At 41.2% G+C, this 21,191-nt stretch overlaps 2 protein-coding genes across 3 annotated transcripts; one reads left to right on the top strand and one right to left on the bottom strand.

Annotated features, from left to right (window-relative positions):
• Positions 1-2,659: 2,659 nt before the first annotated feature.
• On the bottom strand, positions 2,660-7,325 carry LOC133529463 (uncharacterized). Of its 2 annotated transcripts, none has more exons than XM_061867179.1 (5): positions 7,086-7,325; positions 6,295-7,010; positions 5,930-6,106; positions 4,450-4,603; positions 2,660-3,443 (listed from the first exon to the last, which is right to left on the bottom strand). In XM_061867179.1, the coding sequence occupies exons 1-5, from the start codon at positions 7,215-7,217 to the stop codon at positions 3,375-3,377; spliced, it is 1,248 nt and encodes a 415-aa protein (XP_061723163.1). In that variant the 5' UTR covers positions 7,218-7,325; the 3' UTR covers positions 2,660-3,374. The 2 variants fall into 2 exon arrangements, with proteins under 2 accessions (XP_061723163.1, XP_061723164.1); XM_061867180.1 differs by having other exon boundaries at positions 7,096-7,213.
• Positions 7,326-7,813: 488 nt separating this feature from the next.
• On the top strand, positions 7,814-20,687 carry LOC133529460 (negative elongation factor A). The gene is made up of 11 exons (XM_061867172.1): positions 7,814-8,230; positions 9,755-10,009; positions 10,513-10,690; positions 11,800-11,967; positions 12,371-12,493; positions 16,033-16,121; positions 17,157-17,321; positions 18,983-19,060; positions 19,277-19,360; positions 19,634-19,733; positions 20,316-20,687. Exons 1-11 carry the CDS (start codon positions 7,955-7,957, stop codon positions 20,585-20,587), a joined length of 1,788 nt encoding a protein of 595 aa, XP_061723156.1. The 5' UTR covers positions 7,814-7,954; the 3' UTR covers positions 20,588-20,687.
• The last annotated feature ends 504 nt before the right edge of the window (positions 20,688-21,191 follow it).

Raw genomic sequence — 21,191 nt, 5'->3', positions numbered from 1 at the left:
TAATTAAATTTTGTTATACACCGTGACCTTAGCCTCTGGACAAATTAAGTTTAGACCCCTGTCGAGTTAACTAATCAGAATGCTTTATGAATATTTTCATTTCAATAAATAGGAAATAATCTTAATTTTGTAATAAATTATACCTACTTAATAATAATAATTGCACACAATTGTTACACAGTTCACAATATATTACTTTTACTACGTTAATTTATTAGGTTGCATAACATGAAATGCTCTTTTACTTACTGTATCTTTAAACAACTCGTGAGTTTTTTTCCGTCAAACATTTATTTATATTGTGGTTTTCAAGTAGAGGTACAACTTTGTATAGTACTAATTCATTTTTCCATACGCACGTTTAAGATTTGTCTATAGGTTAGGGACACGTTGTATATCTATGTACATAATCGTGGTTATATTGATGTATGTATTAAGTAAGCAGTAATGATTACAAGTGTGATGAGTGTAAGAATGTATAAAAATAGTGGTCGTTTTGCGTTTGTGATCCAAGAGAGAAATCTAGGTAAATATTTTACCCTCACCATAACTAAAAGTTAAAAAAGTTAAATTTTTATTTATTTCAACGAGATTTCACAGAATTTTAACAATAAACTATAAATAATCTTAATAATAATAAAGACTAAAAATAAACTTAAAGTAAAGGCATTATAAATAAAACACGTCCCTCAAGTCGCTGCCGTAAAATAACTAAAATAACTATTGTTAAATAAAACACTGTCTGTAACCATTTGACCGCCACAGACGGCTGTGGAACGCCAACGACGGCCACCGCCGTCAGCTTCGCCATGTAATAGGGACTTATACGGTACTCCGTAAAGTTCAATTTCGTTTGAATAATCGCGATCACCTGGCGTCCGGGGCACGGCATATTCATTTGCCGTCTGGCGTTCAAAGGCTTAAAACAAACTTAGTCGTTCATGTCCAGTGTCAAATAGTGGTAACCATAGTAACTCCAGGTTTAACCGGTTAACCCTTGGTTAGTGATTGGTGCAAGTGGCCCTTAAAGTCAGACCAAGCTAGCTCTGCCTCTCCATAGGCGCGTGGCACACTGCATCGGTTCGCACGTCGCTCCGAAGTTTGAGCGAGACCAACGTATTATAGTGACATCCCGCTCGCACGTCGTTCGACGTGCGAACCGAATGCAGTGTGTCATGCGCCATAGACTTTGCAATGAGATATTCTCATGAATTTTCGAGGTTTATGGTGCCACGTTAACACTTTGTTAAATTGTTAAGTAAATGATTAAAACTTTTAGAACGCTATTTGACTTTGATCTTTATTATTTCACTGATATGTGTTAAATATGTTCAGTAGTGGCGCCACCTAATAGATCAAAGGCCAAATGTATGGCGATAGCGGAATCGTTTCGGAACGGAACGGAACGAATCGGAACTGTTATATATAAGATAAGTCAATATTCCGGAAACGTCTAGCGTTTGACATTCATTTTATAATTAACCTTTTCGACGCCGTGTCAAACACAAAAGCTGTCACTCGGACGCCACGTCACCGAAGTGTCTAAACTGAAATTGGACTATGTATATACACGTGGGTCTTTGTTACTTTGTGGTCTGTGTCCGATTAATCCGTCTTCGGCATTGGTCCTACGCCTACGGTGCGGATATATCCGTCATTGGCGTCAAAAAGGTTAAATAAAAATGCCTGTAGTTATAAACTAGTTTCTATCATTGACATCTATCTAAGGACGGGCCTTACGGACAATAAGAATGAGGCCAGTACAGCGGTGTCACGCACACAAATTCGAGCCAATCGTGCAGTCTAACGCCACATCGCGATTGGTTGATAAGATCGCATCATGCGCGCGATTGGTTGAAACTAGTTGCGTTAGACTGTACGATTGGCTCGAATTTGTGAGTGACACCAATCAATATACCCTACTATTCATCATACTCTATGACTGACACCACTGAACCACCACCATTGTATGTGCTCGTAAAGCCCATCCTTAGATATATGTCAATGGTTACTATAGTTAGCAATTTTGAAATATGTATCAGAATCAGAATTGTCTCGTTTTATTTATCGTTAGTATTTAAATTGTGTCTACAAGTTGTTTTAATTAATATAATTTATTATTTAGACTGTACTCAGCTTAATGCTTTATAAAATTTTGAAGTACCTATATTTTGAGTTTCTGGTCGACCTTTTTCACTTCCGTCAGTAGAAAAAAGCGGCAAATAAAAAAAATAAGCGTAAAGGGTTATCGCCCTATAGAAAATTTTAATTTGGCGCCTTTTTCTACTGACAAAGTTGTTTGACAGACTATAATTTATGTTGCGTAAACGCTCATTATGTTTAGTGGACCGTTTCATGAAAGCTATATAAGTGAGTCTCTTTTTAACTCTTTTATTGCTTGCGTTGGCGTGAAGTGTCTAATGTTTATGTTTCCGATTCAGACCCTCCAACGCGCACGGTCCCTATAGGCAAAGATACATTGTTTTTTTTTGCTTCGCATTTGACAGGGAAACGAGATGGCGCTGTACAGCTCCATACATTTTGCGATAACTCTGATTGTCAAAAGTTGACGTTGACGATTCAGTGACCGCAAAACATATGGCGCAGTACAGCGCCCACTGTTTTGGATGTCAAAATAAGGAGCACGTTATTTTTCTTAAGAGTTTACTTCTCTATTACGATCAATTCTCTTTGCAATGGAGACATTAAATGTAATGAGATTTTGTGCAACTGGACCTAAACATAAATGCCAAGCTTTGCGTATCCATGATAGCTTGTGTAAGCGTCCTATATCATTGTTTTTGTATGTAATGGTGCCGGCCATCTAAAGAATAATCAGAAATAAACATTTACAATATAATAATTCGTTTTATTTATCTCAGGGTAACAGGGTATACAAAAAAAGTCTATAAATTGTTCTGTTTATAAGCTTGTCCTCCTACAAGCATTAAGTTGTATGATACTGAATTAATTAAAATTATCTTTCTACTACGGCAAATCTTAAGTGGTTTGCTGGCGTAGCTTATGTAGGTAGTTGTATGCAGTTATAGTTTGGCAAGCCATTTCCGTCAGTAGAAAAAAGCGGCAAATTAAAAAAATTGTAGCGAATGGTTGTACTCCTATACAAAATTTGAACCATCGCCTTATTCTACTGACAAATTGGGTTTGCCAGAATATAGTTATATTTTTTTATGTCATCACTGATCAGTCAAAAAATCTCCTTAAGTAGGTTTTGTGTCTAGCCTTTTTCATCCGAACCTAAAAGTTTAAAATCACGTAACGCCATCACTCGGCCAATGAGGTGCATGTATGAGATGGAGGTCGTAAGCGTCTTCGGTGATGGAAATGTAGACCTTAACACATATATTTAAGTTTCAATCTGCTTCAACAGATCTCCCGTTCGCGCCGGACAGCTCCATCAGCTTTTGTTTTATTTCCGTGATCTGCAACACATCAGAATGAAGAAACTAAAGCAACTGTAAAAAATAGTTTCTAAAGGGGCCCACTGATTACCAGTTCGCCGGACCGGACGATATCGGCCTGTCAGTTATTCGCAATTGTCAGCTTTTGCAATAACTGACAGGCCGATATCGTCCGGCAAACTGGTCATCAGTGGGGTGGGCCCCTAACTCGCTCTTTTAATGTAAACTAACTTAGGCCCAGCTGCCCACACCGTCCCCAAAATGACGGCCATCAGACCACCCCACCAGTCGGTGGGGAAGCGACCCGCGACAGCCGCCGCAGCCATTGTGCGGTAGCGGCCCCTCATACCCCCCTGACGGGGGGTATCGACAGATCACTCAAGTCAAGTCAAACTAACTTAGGATCTGTCAGATAAAGTAGATGGCGCAACAGAAACGATTTTGACAAAAAAAGGCATAGCGTAAATCCTAGGGATAATTTAGAAAGTCCACCCCATAAGAGGTTAAGAGGAGTGAAAGAAAATATAATGACAGATTTAATCACACGCGAGAGAAACTGCGAGTATAATTAGTGAAAATATAAAAAACGAAAAACCTATATCTCGTTGAGCAACCCCTTCTGCTCAGTTCTAAGCGTGATGGACCTTCCGTTGAGGCACACATAATATATGTTGAGATTTAATATAGGCTCGATTTAACCGAACAACTGCTTCTTAGCGCCAGGTTATTGTTTAAAACAACGCACACACAGACGCTCCCAACTATACAGGTTCCTATTTATAGTATTTATGACGTAAGGCTAATATTACTACAACTGCTCTGTCGTCGCAATGAGTAATAAGTACTTCTAGTTTTTAAGTTATAGATAAGTAATTAAATAGTTACAATTGTTACAAACAACCACTGTTTATTATGGAGGAGCGGGACTTCCTGACACAGGTATTTCTTACCTACTAGGAAGACCCAACCTTGTTGTCATATGTGTACCTAATATTTATGAAATAGATTTATTTCATTTTCAACTAACCTTCTGTATCTCGTTGAGCAGCACCTTCTGTTCAGTTCTAGGCGTCATGGACCCCCCGTTGAGGTCTATAGACTCGAGATTGTCGAACAACTGCTTGATTCTTAGCGCAAGATGGACGTCGCTGGTGCCTTTTCTGGGGATCGTTGGTTTGGACCTGTGAACATGGTTAGAGGTTTCAGACTGGTAAAATAAAGATTCAAAGGAAGTTACTTTATTGACTACCTATGCGGAACAGTGGCGTCATCCTCGCTTTGGGGCACACTAATATTTGGAAAAAAAGTCAGACTTCAAATGGTATGATGGCGAATACGTTAGAGCACATTTATCTTAGAGAGTCTTCAAATTTTAATATCTGTATTGGTTAGCGTGATGAAAATGATGTAAGTACCTACATATGATATCAAAACTTACATTGTACACCTGCAAGTATAGTCGAGTTCATAAATGTGTAGAAAAAATATACATTTCTCCACCTTAATCTTCATATTTATCAACTCGACTGTACAAGTGTACAGTCGCCATCAGATATATGGGAGCGCACGAGACCAAAAATATCTGAAGCTGAACACGCACTCTAGCGTCTGAACAATAGAGGCGTGTTGAGATAGTTGTGAGCGCCTTGGCCGCTCCGATATATCTGATGACGACTGTACATACCTACTACAAAAAGCATTTTTGACATAAGTTAGGCACAAATGGCAAAACCACGGAAAATATTTTTGCCAACGCTTGTTTCAATGGAGTAACCATTGATTAACGGGGTATAAATAAATAAATATTATTTATTTATTTATATTATTTGTTATTTTATTATTCAAATTAGTTACACGGCATTACAGTATTACTACTAAGGCACTGCGAACTACAAAACATATAAAAAAAAATACAGAGATACGAGATAAAACAAATAATAACAAATACAATTTAAACATTAGATTTGGGCGACGACGTAACAGCGTGGCTCCGTAGCGTCGTCTGACTTGGCGTAAGATTCGGCAGGTTGCCCCGGAACTGCCGAAACACCACACCCTTCGGCCAGAAGTCCGCGCTTATAGGATAATTTTACACAAACTGACCTAATCCCACAGTAAGCTCAATAAGAGTTGTGTTGTGGGTACAAGACGACGATACTTTTTTATATAAATACTTGTATACATAGAAAATATCCATAACTCAGCAAATATCTGCAATAAACACACAATCAACTTACCAGGATTCAAACCCGGGACTTCCTGCTTCGTAGGCATGGCTATTACTACTGACTAGTCTAGGAGGCTGTTTTATATATAAGGAGTTAAGAGTTTTGCTAGCTCCGTGCGCCATCTGTTGCGTTACTGTGAACTAAAATTTAGCCTACAGGTATTGGATACTTAGGACGGTGCGCTTTTTTAGAATGGAATTGGGTATCTGTACTAGTATTACCTCTATGATCTGTGATATAAGGGAGGTATGATGATGATGTTAACTTTCAGATACAGACCTGCGCGCAATCTTCTTCCTATATTTATCGGGCAAGTCTTTCTCAATATCCTCCCGAGAGAGCAGCGTCATGTACTCCGGGCTGACGTCGTAGGGGAAACTGGGGTTGTGAGTGCCGCTGACCAGTTGTTTACAGTCGCGGTAGTTACGCTGCCACTGGCGTAGGAGCTCCGCGTTCCTGGAATAAATTAATAATGGGGCTAATTAGTTAAAGAGTTACTTTAACATTATATCTGTGTACAATTAGGGTCCACCCCACACTTGCGTCTCCCGAGCGTTGGCGTCTAGTGAATAGGCCTTATAATTTGAATATATTTGGTCGAAGTGAAAAATAAAAAGTAATGAGATGAAAATAGAGGACATTACTTTCTTTGTTGTAAAATCTTGTCACTGGTCGCAAGAAAATCTTTATGTTTCTTTAGGGCCATCTCTTTCAAATAACTCCTCTTCATCTTGGCATCTTGTTCCTGCTTACTTGGCGCGTACAACGGCCGAAGATACTTGGCGCTCTGTTTTGGCGGGAAACTAATACGACTCTCTGCCAACCTTGGGCATTTTTTCCCTTTAAATTTCGAATAGTATTCTTCCGTTTCCGAAGCATCCTCCTTGTCGTTGAATTTCACAGACAACGTTTTGCTTTTTACTAACTGGGCTTGATCAATGACCGAATTGTAACTACGAACTTTTTGGCTGAAAATGCTTTCAGGGAAAACACCGCTTGTGCTAGCGGTATCTTCGGACAATTCTGACTGGGAATGAGTGAATATGGCGTCCATATATTTGTTGTGTAAATAAGACATTATTTTTGAAGTGCCGGCTTGTAATATTTCTTCAGGTGGGTATGTAAGAGGATTTCCGTTCAATTGCAGTAATTTTAAGTTAACTAACGTTCCTAATTCGTTGGGTAATGAAGTTAAGCAATTATTTTGAAGTAATAGGTGGGATAGGCAAGGATGCTCCTGAATAGTTTTAGGAATTTCAGTTAGTTTATTATTTCTCATGTCCAGCCACATGAGACTCGGTAGAGATGGAAAGAAATCATCAGGAAGTGTTGAAATGTTGTTGTTTTGTAGATAAAGCACCTGGAATAAGAACGAAAACAGTAAACAATGCAGTTTTCTCTTTTAAATGGCTAGAATATTATACTTAGTACTCACGCATACAGACTTCGCATTAATATTTGGTATGGTGTCCAAGCTTTTATACGACATATCTATAGTGGTTTCATCATTTAGTTCTTCCTCGTAAATGTTACTAGGTAATATGGTACTACTAGATATGTCCGACATTATCGATGAATACCGTTCTATTATTTTATTATTAAAATACAAATTAAATCAATAAAATCTCCTAGCAAAATCGATTCAGTTTAAATATGGCGCGATACTATTTCAGTCATTGCTTAAAACGTCACTGTGACGCCTAATGTTTCGTGCGTTCTAAATAACTATCGATACAACCCGTTACTCGATCCTCGGTGTTTTGGCGCGAATGGCCGCGAAACGTGTTTAATTTCCATAGACAATTACTAGTGATGGGCAAATGTCGACTTTGGTTAAAACATATCGAGAAATTTATGAAATTATAAACATAAAAGAAATTAAAAACTTTTACTTAACGCTAATATTAATTTAGAAAATTAATTTGAAAATGTACATTTGATATAATTTAATATTCTTTATTGCTCGTCTCATTAGGAAACCAGTAGAACAGTCATAAATTTTAAAATAAAGGCGAAACGATAGGCAGTGTTATCACTTAAGTTTTTTCAGCAAGCAGCAAGTATAGCGTTATCCACGTGATAAAATAATCTTTAATTTTCAGTTATTGCAAGAATGAAATTGACAAATCTTTGATAAATATTAGTAACGCTTGGTGCACATATTGGGCTAACGATGGCCAATCTAATGCAAGAAGTTAAACGTTCCGTTAAAAGGTGCTAGAGATATTTCTAACTCGTTCCGCTGCATATTGTAACTTGATTGTAATATAAGTTGCATCGTTTAACGATAAAATAATATCGATTATGTCAAATAGCACATGGCTAAATGCAGATGCGTCAACAGTGGCACGTCACTATCTCAGTTGCAAGATGGCGAACGTGCGGGATAGTGACACATCCTTGTGGCTCCATAATAAACTCGGAACATCGAACGATTCCTGGACAACTGGTTCAATTTGTACACAATTAAATGCTGAAGTGTTAAAGAATATTAAAGATTGTTTTCCAGATTTACAAACACAAGTGAAATTAAAATTATTGTTGAGTTTCTTTCATATCCCGCGCAGAAATGTTGAAGAGGTATGTAACTTTTCTCTCTTTGATGTTCTATGGTTTTGCGTAACTATATTGTGTTTTATATCTCTTTCTGATCCGTGAGCTGATCATAAGTTTGAAAGAGACGCATAACAATCATGTATGTAGTAGTTTTGTTGTCATATCATAATTTTATTACAATAATTGAAATGTTTTGTAAATTTACCATATCAATATTTATATATTATAAAATTGTACTTCAGAATCGGTTAGATATGCTAAAATCTTGGTACATTTTGGATTAAAACACCGATAAACAAATTAGTATTTTATTATTACATATTTCTTTCTTACATGAATGAATGCTGGTTTGGACAAAAGGACTATATTTAACACTAGTTTTCTCGTGATACCCAGTTGGACGCTGCCGCCTGGCCTATATTTTGCTTGTGTTTATAACCTAGAATCTGACGTTTCCACTTAGTACCCAATTCAAGGACAAATCCATTTGTTCAGGGCATGCATAAATGCACTAGGTGCATAATAATAATAATAATAATAATAAAATTCTTTATTGCACACTACATAAAAAACAGATACAGAAATTGATTACATATACACATTGGTAGGTAACAACAGGCGGACTTATCGCTAAACAGCGATCTCATATGCATATTGTTGTGCTTACATGCATTTCTCATGCTCAGACTGTGAATTATATGTCCCCTGTATTTTTTTTCAAAACGGGGTGTTTTTATGTGAACATATGTTTACCTGCCCTACATTGTGTCATAGACTATCTTGTTAACATTTCAAGCTTTTGTCCATCATCCTATCAATATAAATTCAAATTAACCCTATGCACATTCTAATATTGGGTTTTTACATCATTATAAAAGTACAGCGTAAGACAAACACTTACATATAATATCAATGTTACACCTTGAATATTTTGCAGCAGTGCATGCATTAGCATATAGATCAACTGAAGGAAAACTATTATATACATATAGACACATAATATAAAATTACGAACACATTATTATTATTTTTTTTTATTTATTATGCGTTTAAAATTTTGGGTCCAGTCCCCGCATAGTGTACGGGCGGCTGGATCCGTAAGGTCTGTGGGATGTTTTATATCTCTAATGAATTAATTATGTGACACTGGGATGATGTTGATGAAAGGTGATGGTGGTAATGAATGTTAAGATATGAAGATGGATGGTGTAGATGAGTTGTTATGTGTTGTTGAACTTTTTTAAACTGTTGATTATGGTCCTGGATAGATTGCAAAATGAGGTCAATGTACTTTCTCTGCTAATGAGGTCTGGGAACACATTATCACACTGTTGAAAACATAGTTGTTTATTGTGTTTACTATCACAAAGCCATGTAACAAACAACTATGAAGGTCTATTAGGGTAATTATGCATTCCATCAAAGCTCCAAGTAGCTAGTGTAAAGGTTGTACATATAACCTCGAGGGATGCCTCCAGTGCAACCCCATGGTTGCATTGCAATCACTCCTATTGACTCCATGTAAAATGTCATAACAATTAATTTCAGTGGAGAAATGAATTGGAAGAGATCATTGAAGTGGCAGCGGTCGACTCGGACCTCTGGGTTGCCATGCTGGCCGAGGTCCTCAAAACATTCCCCTCACAGGGCACCCTTAACACTGAGATAGCAGAGTTCGACGAGACTCGGCCCATATTCAGTGACATGATCGGGGAGCTCCGGAAAGCCTTGGCTAAGCATTCTGAACTGGGGTTGTTGCCATTAGAGTGCCTATATTTGAATAAAAATGCCTTAGTATCTGTGGTAAGTAAATTAATAGTATTGTTTTAAGTTAACCTTGCTCATTAGAGCATTCCATTAGTGTCACAGTTGGATATCGTTTAGAGCAGGGGTCATCAAATGGCAGACTGTGCTCTGGATCCAGACCGCAGACCTATACATTATTTTAAAAACAAAAAACCGGACCCCTGAAGTCACTAATTGGTGATCCCTGGTTTAGAACAAAGGACCCTCAAAAAATTGACATTTAAAAAAGAATGTCTTTTCTTTTTGACAGATAGATCAAATTTTATTCAGTATTTGGTGGGTTGTGGGTCCTTTCCACTTTCCATAACTGACGTCCAAATGCTACTCTTTTAATTAAAAGAAAATAACTTTAATGTCATATACTAAAAACAGCTCTCTCATTGCTGTATAAATGCTAGGAAGCTGATTTGAGTCTCTAGGAGTGTGAGGAGTAATTATGGGGTAAAATAACTGGGCATAATGTTATGAATTTTTTTTCTGAAATTACCTAACTCTTTTAGGTCGGCCAACAAGCAAACCCAGTAAAACACTTCACATTAAAACGCAAGCCCAAGTCTGTGGCACTCCGGAGTGAACTGCTAGCCAAGGCGGCCGAGGTGCAGGCCAACCAGAAGAAGGCTCAGGCCCCAACTGTTCCTGTCCGGAGCCGTGGCATGCCGAGGAAGATGACCGATACTAGTGAGTTGGTTGATATTGTATTAAAAAATAGCATGCAAGCCTCAATACAACCAAACTTCAGTATTAGCCGGGTCCACACAGAGCGAGCATACGGGCAAGGCAATTTCCTCACACACAAACCGGCCAGTGTAGACGTGCGTTTTCCTCGCACATACAGCTCTGTGTGGACCCACCTAATTTCTATAAGTTCAGAGCCATAGTGAACAATAACTATTAATAAAACAAGATAGATTTTTGTGTTTTGTTTTTTAAACAGGAATTTTTGGTTGTCATCTGACAATATATTGCTGCGAATACAAAGTTTTCAGCATTACAATTTTTAAGTACTTATTTCCAATACAAAATGGTTTAGTTATATACTAAGTAATTTAAGATGTGATATTTTAAAAGACCACGTCGTAATTCGGGGCGTTTTATGTGTTGATGACAGTGCCCGATTGATGGTCCATGTAAAAGGAGCAACAAGCAGTGGCAGTGAGCTGTAATCAGGCTAAATGTGTTGAAGAGGATAGGAGGCGTGGTTGGAATTTATTAAGAACAAATGGTGCTACTTTCCCGCACGGGAACGGGAATTTTGCGGGAATGAGCACTTTCCGTGCATATGGCGAAATTTTATGAGAGCCATATGTATGATATGTATTGTAATACGTTGTACGGTTAACGTGCGAATAGGTAATTCGCAACTCGTGTCGATTTAAAACACTCCCTTCGGTCGTGTTTTAATTTATCACCACTCGTTGCGAATTTCCTATTTTCTGCACTTGTATCGTAAATAACTATTACAGTTATGTGGTAGTATTATGATGACAATTATTTTTTGCGCCTCCATTGATCAAAAGATAGTACTCACACCTCTGTTCGTAAAGAAGAGAATTTCAGATCACATGTTTGATCTTATCTGAGACATTTGTTATTTTACCGTCCTAGTCTATTATAATTTATAGTCTGGCAAACACAACTTGTCAGTCAGTGAGAATGAGGAAAATTATATTCATCCCTTTCTTGTCGAATGCTAGTACTAGCGTAAGACATTACGATTCTCTCCGTCTGTGTTTGAAATGAGAGTCCTGGGGCATAGTATACGTTGTAATCTGGCCTGTCCTGCCCAGCGCCGCTGAAGGGGCTGCCGTCGCGCTGGGCGGCGCGCTCGGGCGGCGCGCCCGCCCGCCCCGCGCCCGCCGCGGCGCGCCTGCCGCCGCGCAGCGCCGGCATCAAGCTGCTCGACATCGCCGACCAGCCCATCGCTCACGCTCACGCCAAGAGGAGACGCAAGAACGGTTACTCATTTCTATTCTCTATTCTATACCACTTATAAAAAAAATCAGAAGAAAGTTTTGAAATTTAGAGGAAGCCTAAGCTTAATGAATTTAATTGGCTTCCGCTTGACACTACACAGAGGGAGGTATCAAGCTGAGAGACATCGCTTATCAGCCGATTTTATGCTTATGCTGAGAGTGTGAGCTTGGTTCCTTCTAAAGGCCCCACCAAATGCCATTAGATGTGACTAGCATCAAATCCACGGTACCCTTCAGAATTCAACAACAAAGCCATATATGTTATAAAATCTTAAACTTCAAATGTTATATGACATGCAGTAGAGGTTTTTTTGATTTTTTTTTAGTAATTTTTAAATATTAAAATATGTGTGATTGGTAATTTATTTATTAATTATGTTTGCAGAGCTCGAAGAAGCGGCAGCCGCGGCCAAGAAGCCGGCGCCGGCCGCGCCCGCGTCGCCGCCGCCCGACTACGCGCGCGGCCTCAACAACTACCAGATGCCCAAGCAGGAGGACAACCCCACCAGTGAGTACTACTTGTGTCACACGACGGTACTTGTGGAGGAACTAGCAGTTACTCGACTACAGCCGCCCGACTACGCGCGCGGCCTCAACAACTACCAGATGCCCAAGCAGGACGACAACCCCACCAGTGAGTACTACTTGTGTCACACGACGGTACTTGTGGAGGAACTAGCAGTTACTCGACTACAGCCGCCCGACTACGCGCGCGGCCTCAACAACTACCAGATGCCCAAGCAGGAGGACAACCCCACCAGTGAGTACTACTTGTGTCACACGACGGTACTTGTGGAGGAACTAGCAGTTACTCGACTACAGCCGCCCGACTACGCGCGCGGCCTCAACAACTACCAGATGCCCAAGCAGGAGGACAACCCCACCAGTGAGTACTACTTGTGTCACACGACGGTACTTGTGGAGGAACTAGCAGTTACTCGACTACAGCCGCCCGACTACGCGCGCGGCCTCAACAACTACCAGATGCCCAAGCAGGAGGACAACCCCACCAGTGAGTACTACTTGTGTCACACGACGGTACTTGTGGAGGAACTAGCAGTTACTCGACTACAGCCGCCCGACTACGCGCGCGGCCTCAACAACTACCAGATGCCCAAGCAGGAGGACAACCCCACCAGTGAGTACTACTTGTGTCACACGACGGTACTTGTGGAGGAACTAGCAGTTACTCGACTACAGCCGCCCGACTACGCGCGCGGCCTCAACAACTACCAGATGCCCAAGCAGGAGGACAACCCCACCAGTGAGTACTACTTGTGTCACACGACGGTACTTGTGGAGGAACTAGCAGTTACTCGACTACAGCCGCCCGACTACGCGCGCGGCCTCAACAACTACCAGATGCCCAAGCAGGAGGACAACCCCACCAGTGAGTACTACTTGTGTCACACGACGGTACTTGTGGAGGAACTAGCAGTTACTCGACTACAGCCGCCCGACTACGCGCGCGGCCTCAACAACTACCAGATGCCCAAGCAGGAGGACAACCCCACCAGTGAGTACTACTTGTGTCACACGACGGTACTTGTGGAGGAACTAGCAGTTACTCGACTACAGCCGCCCGACTACGCGCGCGGCCTCAACAACTACCAGATGCCCAAGCAGGAGGACAACCCCACCAGTGAGTACTACTTGTGTCACACGACGGTACTTGTGGAGGAACTAGCAGTTACTCGACTACAGCCGCCCGACTACGCGCGCGGCCTCAACAACTACCAGATGCCCAAGCAGGAGGACAACCCCACCAGTGAGTACTACTTGTGTCACACGACGGTACTTGTGGAGGAACCAGCAGTTACTCGACTACAGCCGCCCGACTACGCGCGCGGCCTCAACAACTACCAGATGCCCAAGCAGGAGGACAACCCCACCAGTGAGTACTACTTGTGTCACACGACGGTACTTGTGGAGGAACCAGCAGTTACTCGACTACAGCCGCCCGACTACGCGCGCGGCCTCAACAACTACCAGATGCCCAAGCAGGAGGACAACCCCACCAGTGAGTACTACTTGTGTCACACGACGGTACTTGTGGAGGAACCAGCAGTTACTCGACTACAGCCGCCCGACTACGCGCGCGGCCTCAACAACTACCAGATGCCCAAGCAGGAGGACAACCCCACCAGTGAGTACTACTTGTGTCACACGACGGTACTTGTGGAGGAACCAGCAGTTACTCGACTACAGCCGCCCGACTACGCGCGCGGCCTCAACAACTACCAGATGCCCAAGCAGGAGGACAACCCCACCAGTGAGTACTACTTGTGTCACACGACGGTACTTGTGGAGGAACCAGCAGTTACTCGACTACAGCCGCCCGACTACGCGCGCGGCCTCAACAACTACCAGATGCCCAAGCAGGAGGACAACCCCACCAGTGGGTACTACTTGTGTCACACGACGGTACTTGTGGAGGAACTAGCAGTTACTCGACTACAGCCGCCCGACTACGCGCGCGGCCTCAACAACTACCAGATGCCCAAGCAGGAGGACAACCACACCAGTGAGTACTACTTGTGTCACACGACGGTACTTGTGGAGGAACTAGCAGTTACTCGACTACAGCCGCCCGACTACGCGCGCGGCCTCAACAACTACCAGATGCCCAAGCAGGAGGACAACCCCACCAGTGAGTACTACTTGTGTCACACGACGGTACTTGTGGAGGAACTAGCAGTTACTCGACTACAGCCGCCCGACTACGCGCGCGGCCTCAACAACTACCAGATGCCCAAGCAGGAGGACAACCACACCAGTGAGTACTACTTGTGAATTAATGGCTGAATTATAGAGTGGCTGGTAAGGTGTCTTGAGAGATTAAGTCCGACATTTGTATTTTTTTAATATGTTGTGTAATAAAGTTTTTAATAAAAGTAGTTATTTGTTTAGCAAGGGGCAAAGTTGTTTTTTAATCCTCGTACCTTGAAACCCTCGCAAGGCTTAAAGATACCACTTCTCGAACCACTCGTTACGCTCGTGGCTCAATTTTGGCATCTTTTGCTTGCTCGGGTATTAATATTAGCACGCTCTTACCGCTAGGCCACCAGCGCTTTTTTTAGCGTTAGACAATATTTAAAATAAATATTAAAAAATGACACATAACTAATGAGTATAACAAAGAATTGGAAAGTAAACAACTAAGTTTTTACAACGAATTTATAAAATATAAAAGAATCGTAGTGATCAATCCAGAAATCGTGAACGCGACTAACTTTGACATAAGTGACATCTAGCATTATCTGTAGCAAGCAATTGAGTCAAATTTAGCAAAACGCAACAACCGATCTACTTCATGCTCTACGAGCACACTTAAAAGTTACTACTGCACAACAAAACATGGGTCGTGATTCACGGATCACGTCTTGACTACAAATGTAGGGTAGGTTTAATATGTGATACTTGATCACATATTAATACTATACACCGTGTTTTTTTTATTTCCGTTAATTTCAAGGGTGCATTCCTGAACTTAAATTAAGTAACTTTCTCTAAGACACCGGTATTCCAATTAACTCCATTTCGGAGATAATCAATACTTTATTTTTATGTTATAAGGCCCTCACGAGCGTATACACATACCTTAGGGCCTGTTTACATATTGATTAGTGAGTGAGAGTGTATAAATTTGCTACTAAACGTAAATAATATCTCGTCGAAATGACATTGATATGTCACAGTTTTCAATTGTTTGGTTGGATTAAATGTAAGGCTCATGTTACAGCAACGCTATATGCAACATTTAATTACTTTTTATAAAAACAAAAAATATGACATTTTTTTTTTTTAATTATCTATTACATTTAGTTTCCTTAAACGTACATACCCATACCCTGGAGTTAACGAAATTCAATTAAAACACGGTGTATAATCCAGTAACTTTATACATTAGCGTTTGCGTTATGTACCAAGCGTCTTTCTACTTAAATCGTTCATCGTTTCATCGTTTTTGCATGCTAGCCTCTCCTACTTAGATTGAAGCATAGATATTTTGAGGAATAAGTGTGTTAAAGCATAATGTCCCCGCAGCCGCGCCGGCCGAGCCCGCGGCGTCCCCCCCGCGCGCCTCGCCGCCGCCCGCCGCCGAGCGCGCGCCGCCCAGCCCCATGCTCGTGCAGGTAACGGCTCTATTCGTACACCCACCCACCTACTTACTTACTTACTTACTAATCACCAGTGTCATCGCAGGAAATCTACCACACTTGAAGAGCGATCCACGATCTGTCCCCTACAAACGTGTATTTTTCATTTAAAATTAGACTTTATCATCGTATGGTGCCCGCAATACGGCCCCTTGGGCACCAAAATTGTTAAAGGAAACTTAACTTTATTATTTACATTTAATCTCCAATAAACATAAATATTTTGAGATGTTGCCATATTGCAGGCAGCATACGCTATGTTCTAAATCCGTAACTATTTAAGACCGAGCGACACCAATTGAATGGCGGCACGTATGCGTTAACGTATATACAACACCCCTGTGACACCAAATTACGGACACCTCTACATTTACGACGCACACACGTAATACTGGCACATGGTACACGCGTCGAAGCACGCAGCCTGTTTGTCTCATTAGATATGCTTTACTTCGTACACACATACGGCACATAGGCAGTGTGACATGTCTTATGAGAATTCTCATTTTACAACACAATATAACGTGCTCGTTTACGCACACACGCCCGGTGTAAGCTATTTTTGACACCCCTTATCATAGAAAAGGAAAAATCTATGTATAACCATAGTCCATAATAAGTTTTTGGCAAAATTTCAATTTTTGGTACAAGCTTTTATCACTGACTGTACTTTTCACTATTCAATTTTCAATATTCACAGAGACAATTCTAACAAACCCAAACACCACCACGTCGCCATCATCAAATCAGCTCCATGTCTTCATAATATTGCATTGTCATCCAATTTACATATGTATGCGAAATTTCAGCTCAATAGCCGGGTCCACACTGAGCGAGCATACGCGCGAAGCAATTTCCTCACGCACAAAACGGCCAGTGTAGATATGTCTCGGCCGAGGAAAACACACGTCTACACTGCCTGTTTTGTGTGTGAGGAAATTATGTAATACTACTAACACTGCCCTGCCAAGCTAAAATGATCCATTTCTAATTATATTGTTTTTTTCACAGAGCACCGGTGCGAAACCGATCGTGATCGGCCAACAAGGCAAACTACTGATAGCGGGCCAGGGCGGGACGAAACCACTACTGCTGTCGGCGCCGACACTCCTCAACACGTCTGCGGTGCTGCTGCAGCCCGGGGGCAAGGCTGTGCTGCTGCAGAATATCAAACCGGTATGTAATACCAAGATAGTTGATTTTTCAAGTAGGCATATAACCATAGCTTATGAACGTCAAATAAAGTTACACCGGCTCTAACCCTACACCTTTGATCTGTGAAGATTTAAATCCCTCCTAAATTGTACCCCAGAATGGGACTGGCAAGAAACTTGGCAAGATAAGACACGACCAATAACAAACCAAAGTTTTGTTGTTTGATTATCTTGAACGCGATGACTTTAGGCGGGTCCATACAAAACTAGTCGTACCTTTTCGAAGAAATTAGATCGTTTTTAGGGTTCCGTAGTCAACTAGGAACACTTATAGTTTCGCCATGTCCGTCTGTCTGTCTGTCCGAGGCTTTGCTCCGTGGTCGTTAGTGCTAGAAAGCTGAAATTTGGTATGGATATATAAATCAATAAAGCCGACAAAGTCGTACAATAAAATCTAAAAATTTAATTTTTTTTAGGGTACCTCCCCTACACGTAAAGTGGGGGTGAATTTTTTTTTTGCTTCAACCCTACAGTGAGGGATATCGTTGGAAAGGTCTTTCAAAACTAATAGGGGTCTTCAACAAACATTTCTTGATAAAGTGAATATATTCGGAGATATTTGCTCCGAAAGAAAAATAAAATGTGTCCCCCCCCCCTCTAACTTTTGAACCATAGGTCCAAAAAATATGAAAAAAATCTTGGAAGTAGAGCTTAAGAAAACTATAGCGGATATGATCAGTTTAGCTGTTTTTGAGTTATCGCAAAAAGTTTCCCCTTCATAGTAAAAAGACTTACTTTAATTAATTAGGTACTGATTATGCAAATTTGCCTAGTTGTTTAACTCGCGTGAAAGATACCGTTTCATCCCTTGGTTAACAATTTACTATACTTTAAGCTCCAGTTTAGCTTATTATGACGGAAGAGTAACTACGGAACCCTGAGCTGAGCGTGGCCCGACATGCTCTTGGCCGGTTTTTTTATGATATAGGTGGGTAATGAGCGGATGAATCTCATAATGCTAAGCATTACCTGCCTATGGACAATATTCGAGGGATTGGTTTCCCGACGTTTAAGATGGGAGTATACGCTGTTTTCTTGAAGGTTTAAAGGTTTCGGTTCGGAAATATTGCAGGCGATAGTTAACTGGGAAGTTTCTGAAGAAATGCACAGTTGAGGACTGCCACCTATCTATAAGTGGTGAAGTGGTCTGTGTAAACAAGCCCATGCGACCTTGGACGTCTATCGAAGTTGCGCGTGCGTTTGTCTCGGGTGAGGCGCGTCTATACGTACATATAGTCAGTGGCGGGGTAAGACCAAAATTTTATGTGGGCAAGGTACATTTATCGAGGCCCTCTGGTGGCGAAGGACGTAACGAACATTTTTCCGTTGTGTCCGATATTTGTTTGAGGCGCGAGGCCCCTCGGACCGCGAGGCCGCAGGCGGCAGCCTACGTCGCCCACGTCTAGTACCGCCTCTGCATATAGTTAAATTAAGTTAACTCTGATTTGGCTAGTAACAGTGTGGTAGGATTACCACAAACGTTAAATTCCTTTGAATATGTGAGTGATTTGATGTTCGTGGGGGCTTCTTCTCGTCCAAGGCCCCTCCCTTGGTGGGGGGTTGTTTTAGTGTCAGACTGCCATAGTGGTATATTTACAAAATATTATTACTTTTTGTCGCCAGGTGACGCAGACAGTGGTGCAGGCGGCGCGGCCCACGCTGCAGGTGGTGCCGCCGCCACAGCCGCAGCCGCAGCCCGTGGTATGTAGTTTATTTATAGGGTTGTATTTTGATTTCGTTATGGACATATATTCATATATTAATGGCAATTTTTGTTAAATAAAAAAAAATGTGAGGGTTTTTCATTTTCAAATTAAAATCATCTTAAAATTTTGAAAATGTTAACTTGTATTTCTTAGCGATTTTAATATTACTTTAACATTGTCAGTTTATTAGTAAAGTTTGAATGAATTCCAGATGCAGGTGGCGGCGCCCGTCAGCGCGGCGGGCGCGGCGGGCGCGGCGCCGGCGCTGCTGCCGCGCCGCGGGCTGTCGCTCACGGTGCGTCACACGGGGCCGCGACTAATATTCTACACTACTTACACCTTTTTTACTTCGACATCCAGAAAAAGGGTGTTCTCATCCATAGAAATTCCTTTGTCAATTTTTATATACATTCTCCAATTTCTTGAAAACGGCTGAAAGATAACTTCTTATAGATCTGTTTGTGAAATATTATAGTAGCTTTTTTTCATAGTTACTCATTAATTTGCTCTTCATAAGTGACATTTGGTAACGTATAACTAAATTATACTGTATTTCTCTGTATTACAGCGCGAACAAATGCTGGAAGCGCAAGACATGTTCCGCAACGCCAACAGAGTCACGCGACCCGAGAAAGCGCTCATACTTGGTTTCATGGCTGGCTCCAGAGGTACACCTTACATGTTTACTACATTAACTAACAGAAAATAACAAGAATTGTATATTCGTGAACTTTAAGAGAATTTGAATATTTGCCAAACCTTAAAAATACACAGAATTTGGTTTAAAAATAATAAATGTATATTTGAGATATCTAATCACACTCTCTTTCAGGAAGGATGGACTCTGACTTTCCAATCCAGAGAGTAAACTAGGCCTTGTTGAGATTAGTCCGGTTTCCTTACGATGTTTTCCTTCACCGAAAAGCGACTGGTGAATATCAATTATTTTAATATTTCGTACATAACTGCCGAAAAACTCATTAGTATGAGTTGCAAGTAGCAATCTCTTATTGCTAGGCTACCTACGACTATATTTCATTAAATGAGATCTGACTAAAACGAATCCCTCACTAGACTTAAATTGACCGGGATATAAACCGTGGTTACTTTTTATATTGTTTACGAGCTCCCGATATTTCGACGCAGCCACATGCATCTCGTCCACGGGGCACTGGACACAGCGATCGATTTAAGTCCAGTGAAACTAACCGTGAATCATTAAAAACTGTAACCGATCCCCTCTCTTCCAGACAACCCCTGCCCGAACCTTGGCAACATAGTGACAATAAAACTGTCAGAGAACATCGAAAACGTGCTCCAGTCCGACGACACGTACCTGACGATGCTGTCGGAGATGCACTTCCAGATGAACTACAACAACGGGCAGTGGACGCGGCTGAAGAAGTACCGGCACATCGACGGCATGCTGCCGCAGAAGATCCCGCCCGGCTCCACCGTGCTGGCCGCCCCCGCCCCCGCCGCCGCCCCCGCCACCGCCGCCGCCAACCAGGGCGTCAGTTAAGGTTACGCTACTTGTATTTCTTGTTTTGGCCTGACGATATACAGAGCGTCCCGAGACTATGGGATATCGAGGGAAAGTATCTTAAATATCGTAGATAGGATATTTTGCTGAAAGAAGACTTTACGTTATTTTTAAGATTTTCTATGAATTACTTGCTTCATCGGGGAATCGAACCGACTTAATAATTTTCTTGAAATTTGACTCGAACATTTTACGTTGTTCCTTTCTTTTAAAATACTATGTTACTTAAGAAGATTATTATTTTTTGTCCATTCTTTCGACTGGCATCATAAAAATAGGGGTGATTTTTTTTACATTTAAATCGGTTCGATTCCCAGACGAAGCAAGTTATTCTTAGAAAATCTTTAAATGCAGAATTACTCACTTATAAAAATAACGTAGTCTTCTTTCAGCAAAATATCCTATCTACGATATTTAAGGTACTTTCCCTTGATGTCCCATAGTCTTGGGACGCCCTGTAGACTTTGGGGCGATATCGCAGCGTTTTTGCCTGTGTTCTTTGGTCATATTTTTGAAATATTTCGACATTATGATGATATTACTAGGTGCTTTCAGGAAACGTAACCGGTATGTGACGTTATGT

The sequence above is a fragment of the Cydia pomonella genome, chromosome 21 (genome assembly GCF_033807575.1).
Source record: "Cydia pomonella isolate Wapato2018A chromosome 21, ilCydPomo1, whole genome shotgun sequence".
NCBI lineage: Eukaryota > Metazoa > Arthropoda > Insecta > Lepidoptera > Tortricidae > Cydia > Cydia pomonella.
This window is presented reverse-complemented; position numbering and strand designations above follow the sequence as displayed.

Excerpts from the sequence above, each read along its gene's own strand:
- LOC133529463 (XM_061867179.1), bottom strand. The coding sequence starts at position 7,217 with ATGTCGGACATATCTAGTAGTACCATATTACCTAGTAACATTTACGAG. Across the intron at positions 6,107-6,294 it reads AAGATTTTACAACAAAGAAA|GAACGCGGAGCTCCTACGCC; the intron begins GTAATGTCCTCT and ends AATTTATTCCAG. Across the intron at positions 3,444-4,449 it reads TGCTCAACGAGATACAGAAG|ATCACGGAAATAAAACAAAA; the intron begins GTTAGTTGAAAA and ends GATGTGTTGCAG.
- LOC133529460 (XM_061867172.1), top strand. The coding sequence starts at position 7,955 with ATGTCAAATAGCACATGGCTAAATGCAGATGCGTCAACAGTGGCACGT. Across the intron at positions 10,691-11,799 it reads GAGGAAGATGACCGATACTA|CGCCGCTGAAGGGGCTGCCG; the intron begins GTGAGTTGGTTG and ends TGTCCTGCCCAG. Across the intron at positions 19,061-19,276 it reads AGCCGCAGCCGCAGCCCGTG|ATGCAGGTGGCGGCGCCCGT; the intron begins GTATGTAGTTTA and ends AATGAATTCCAG.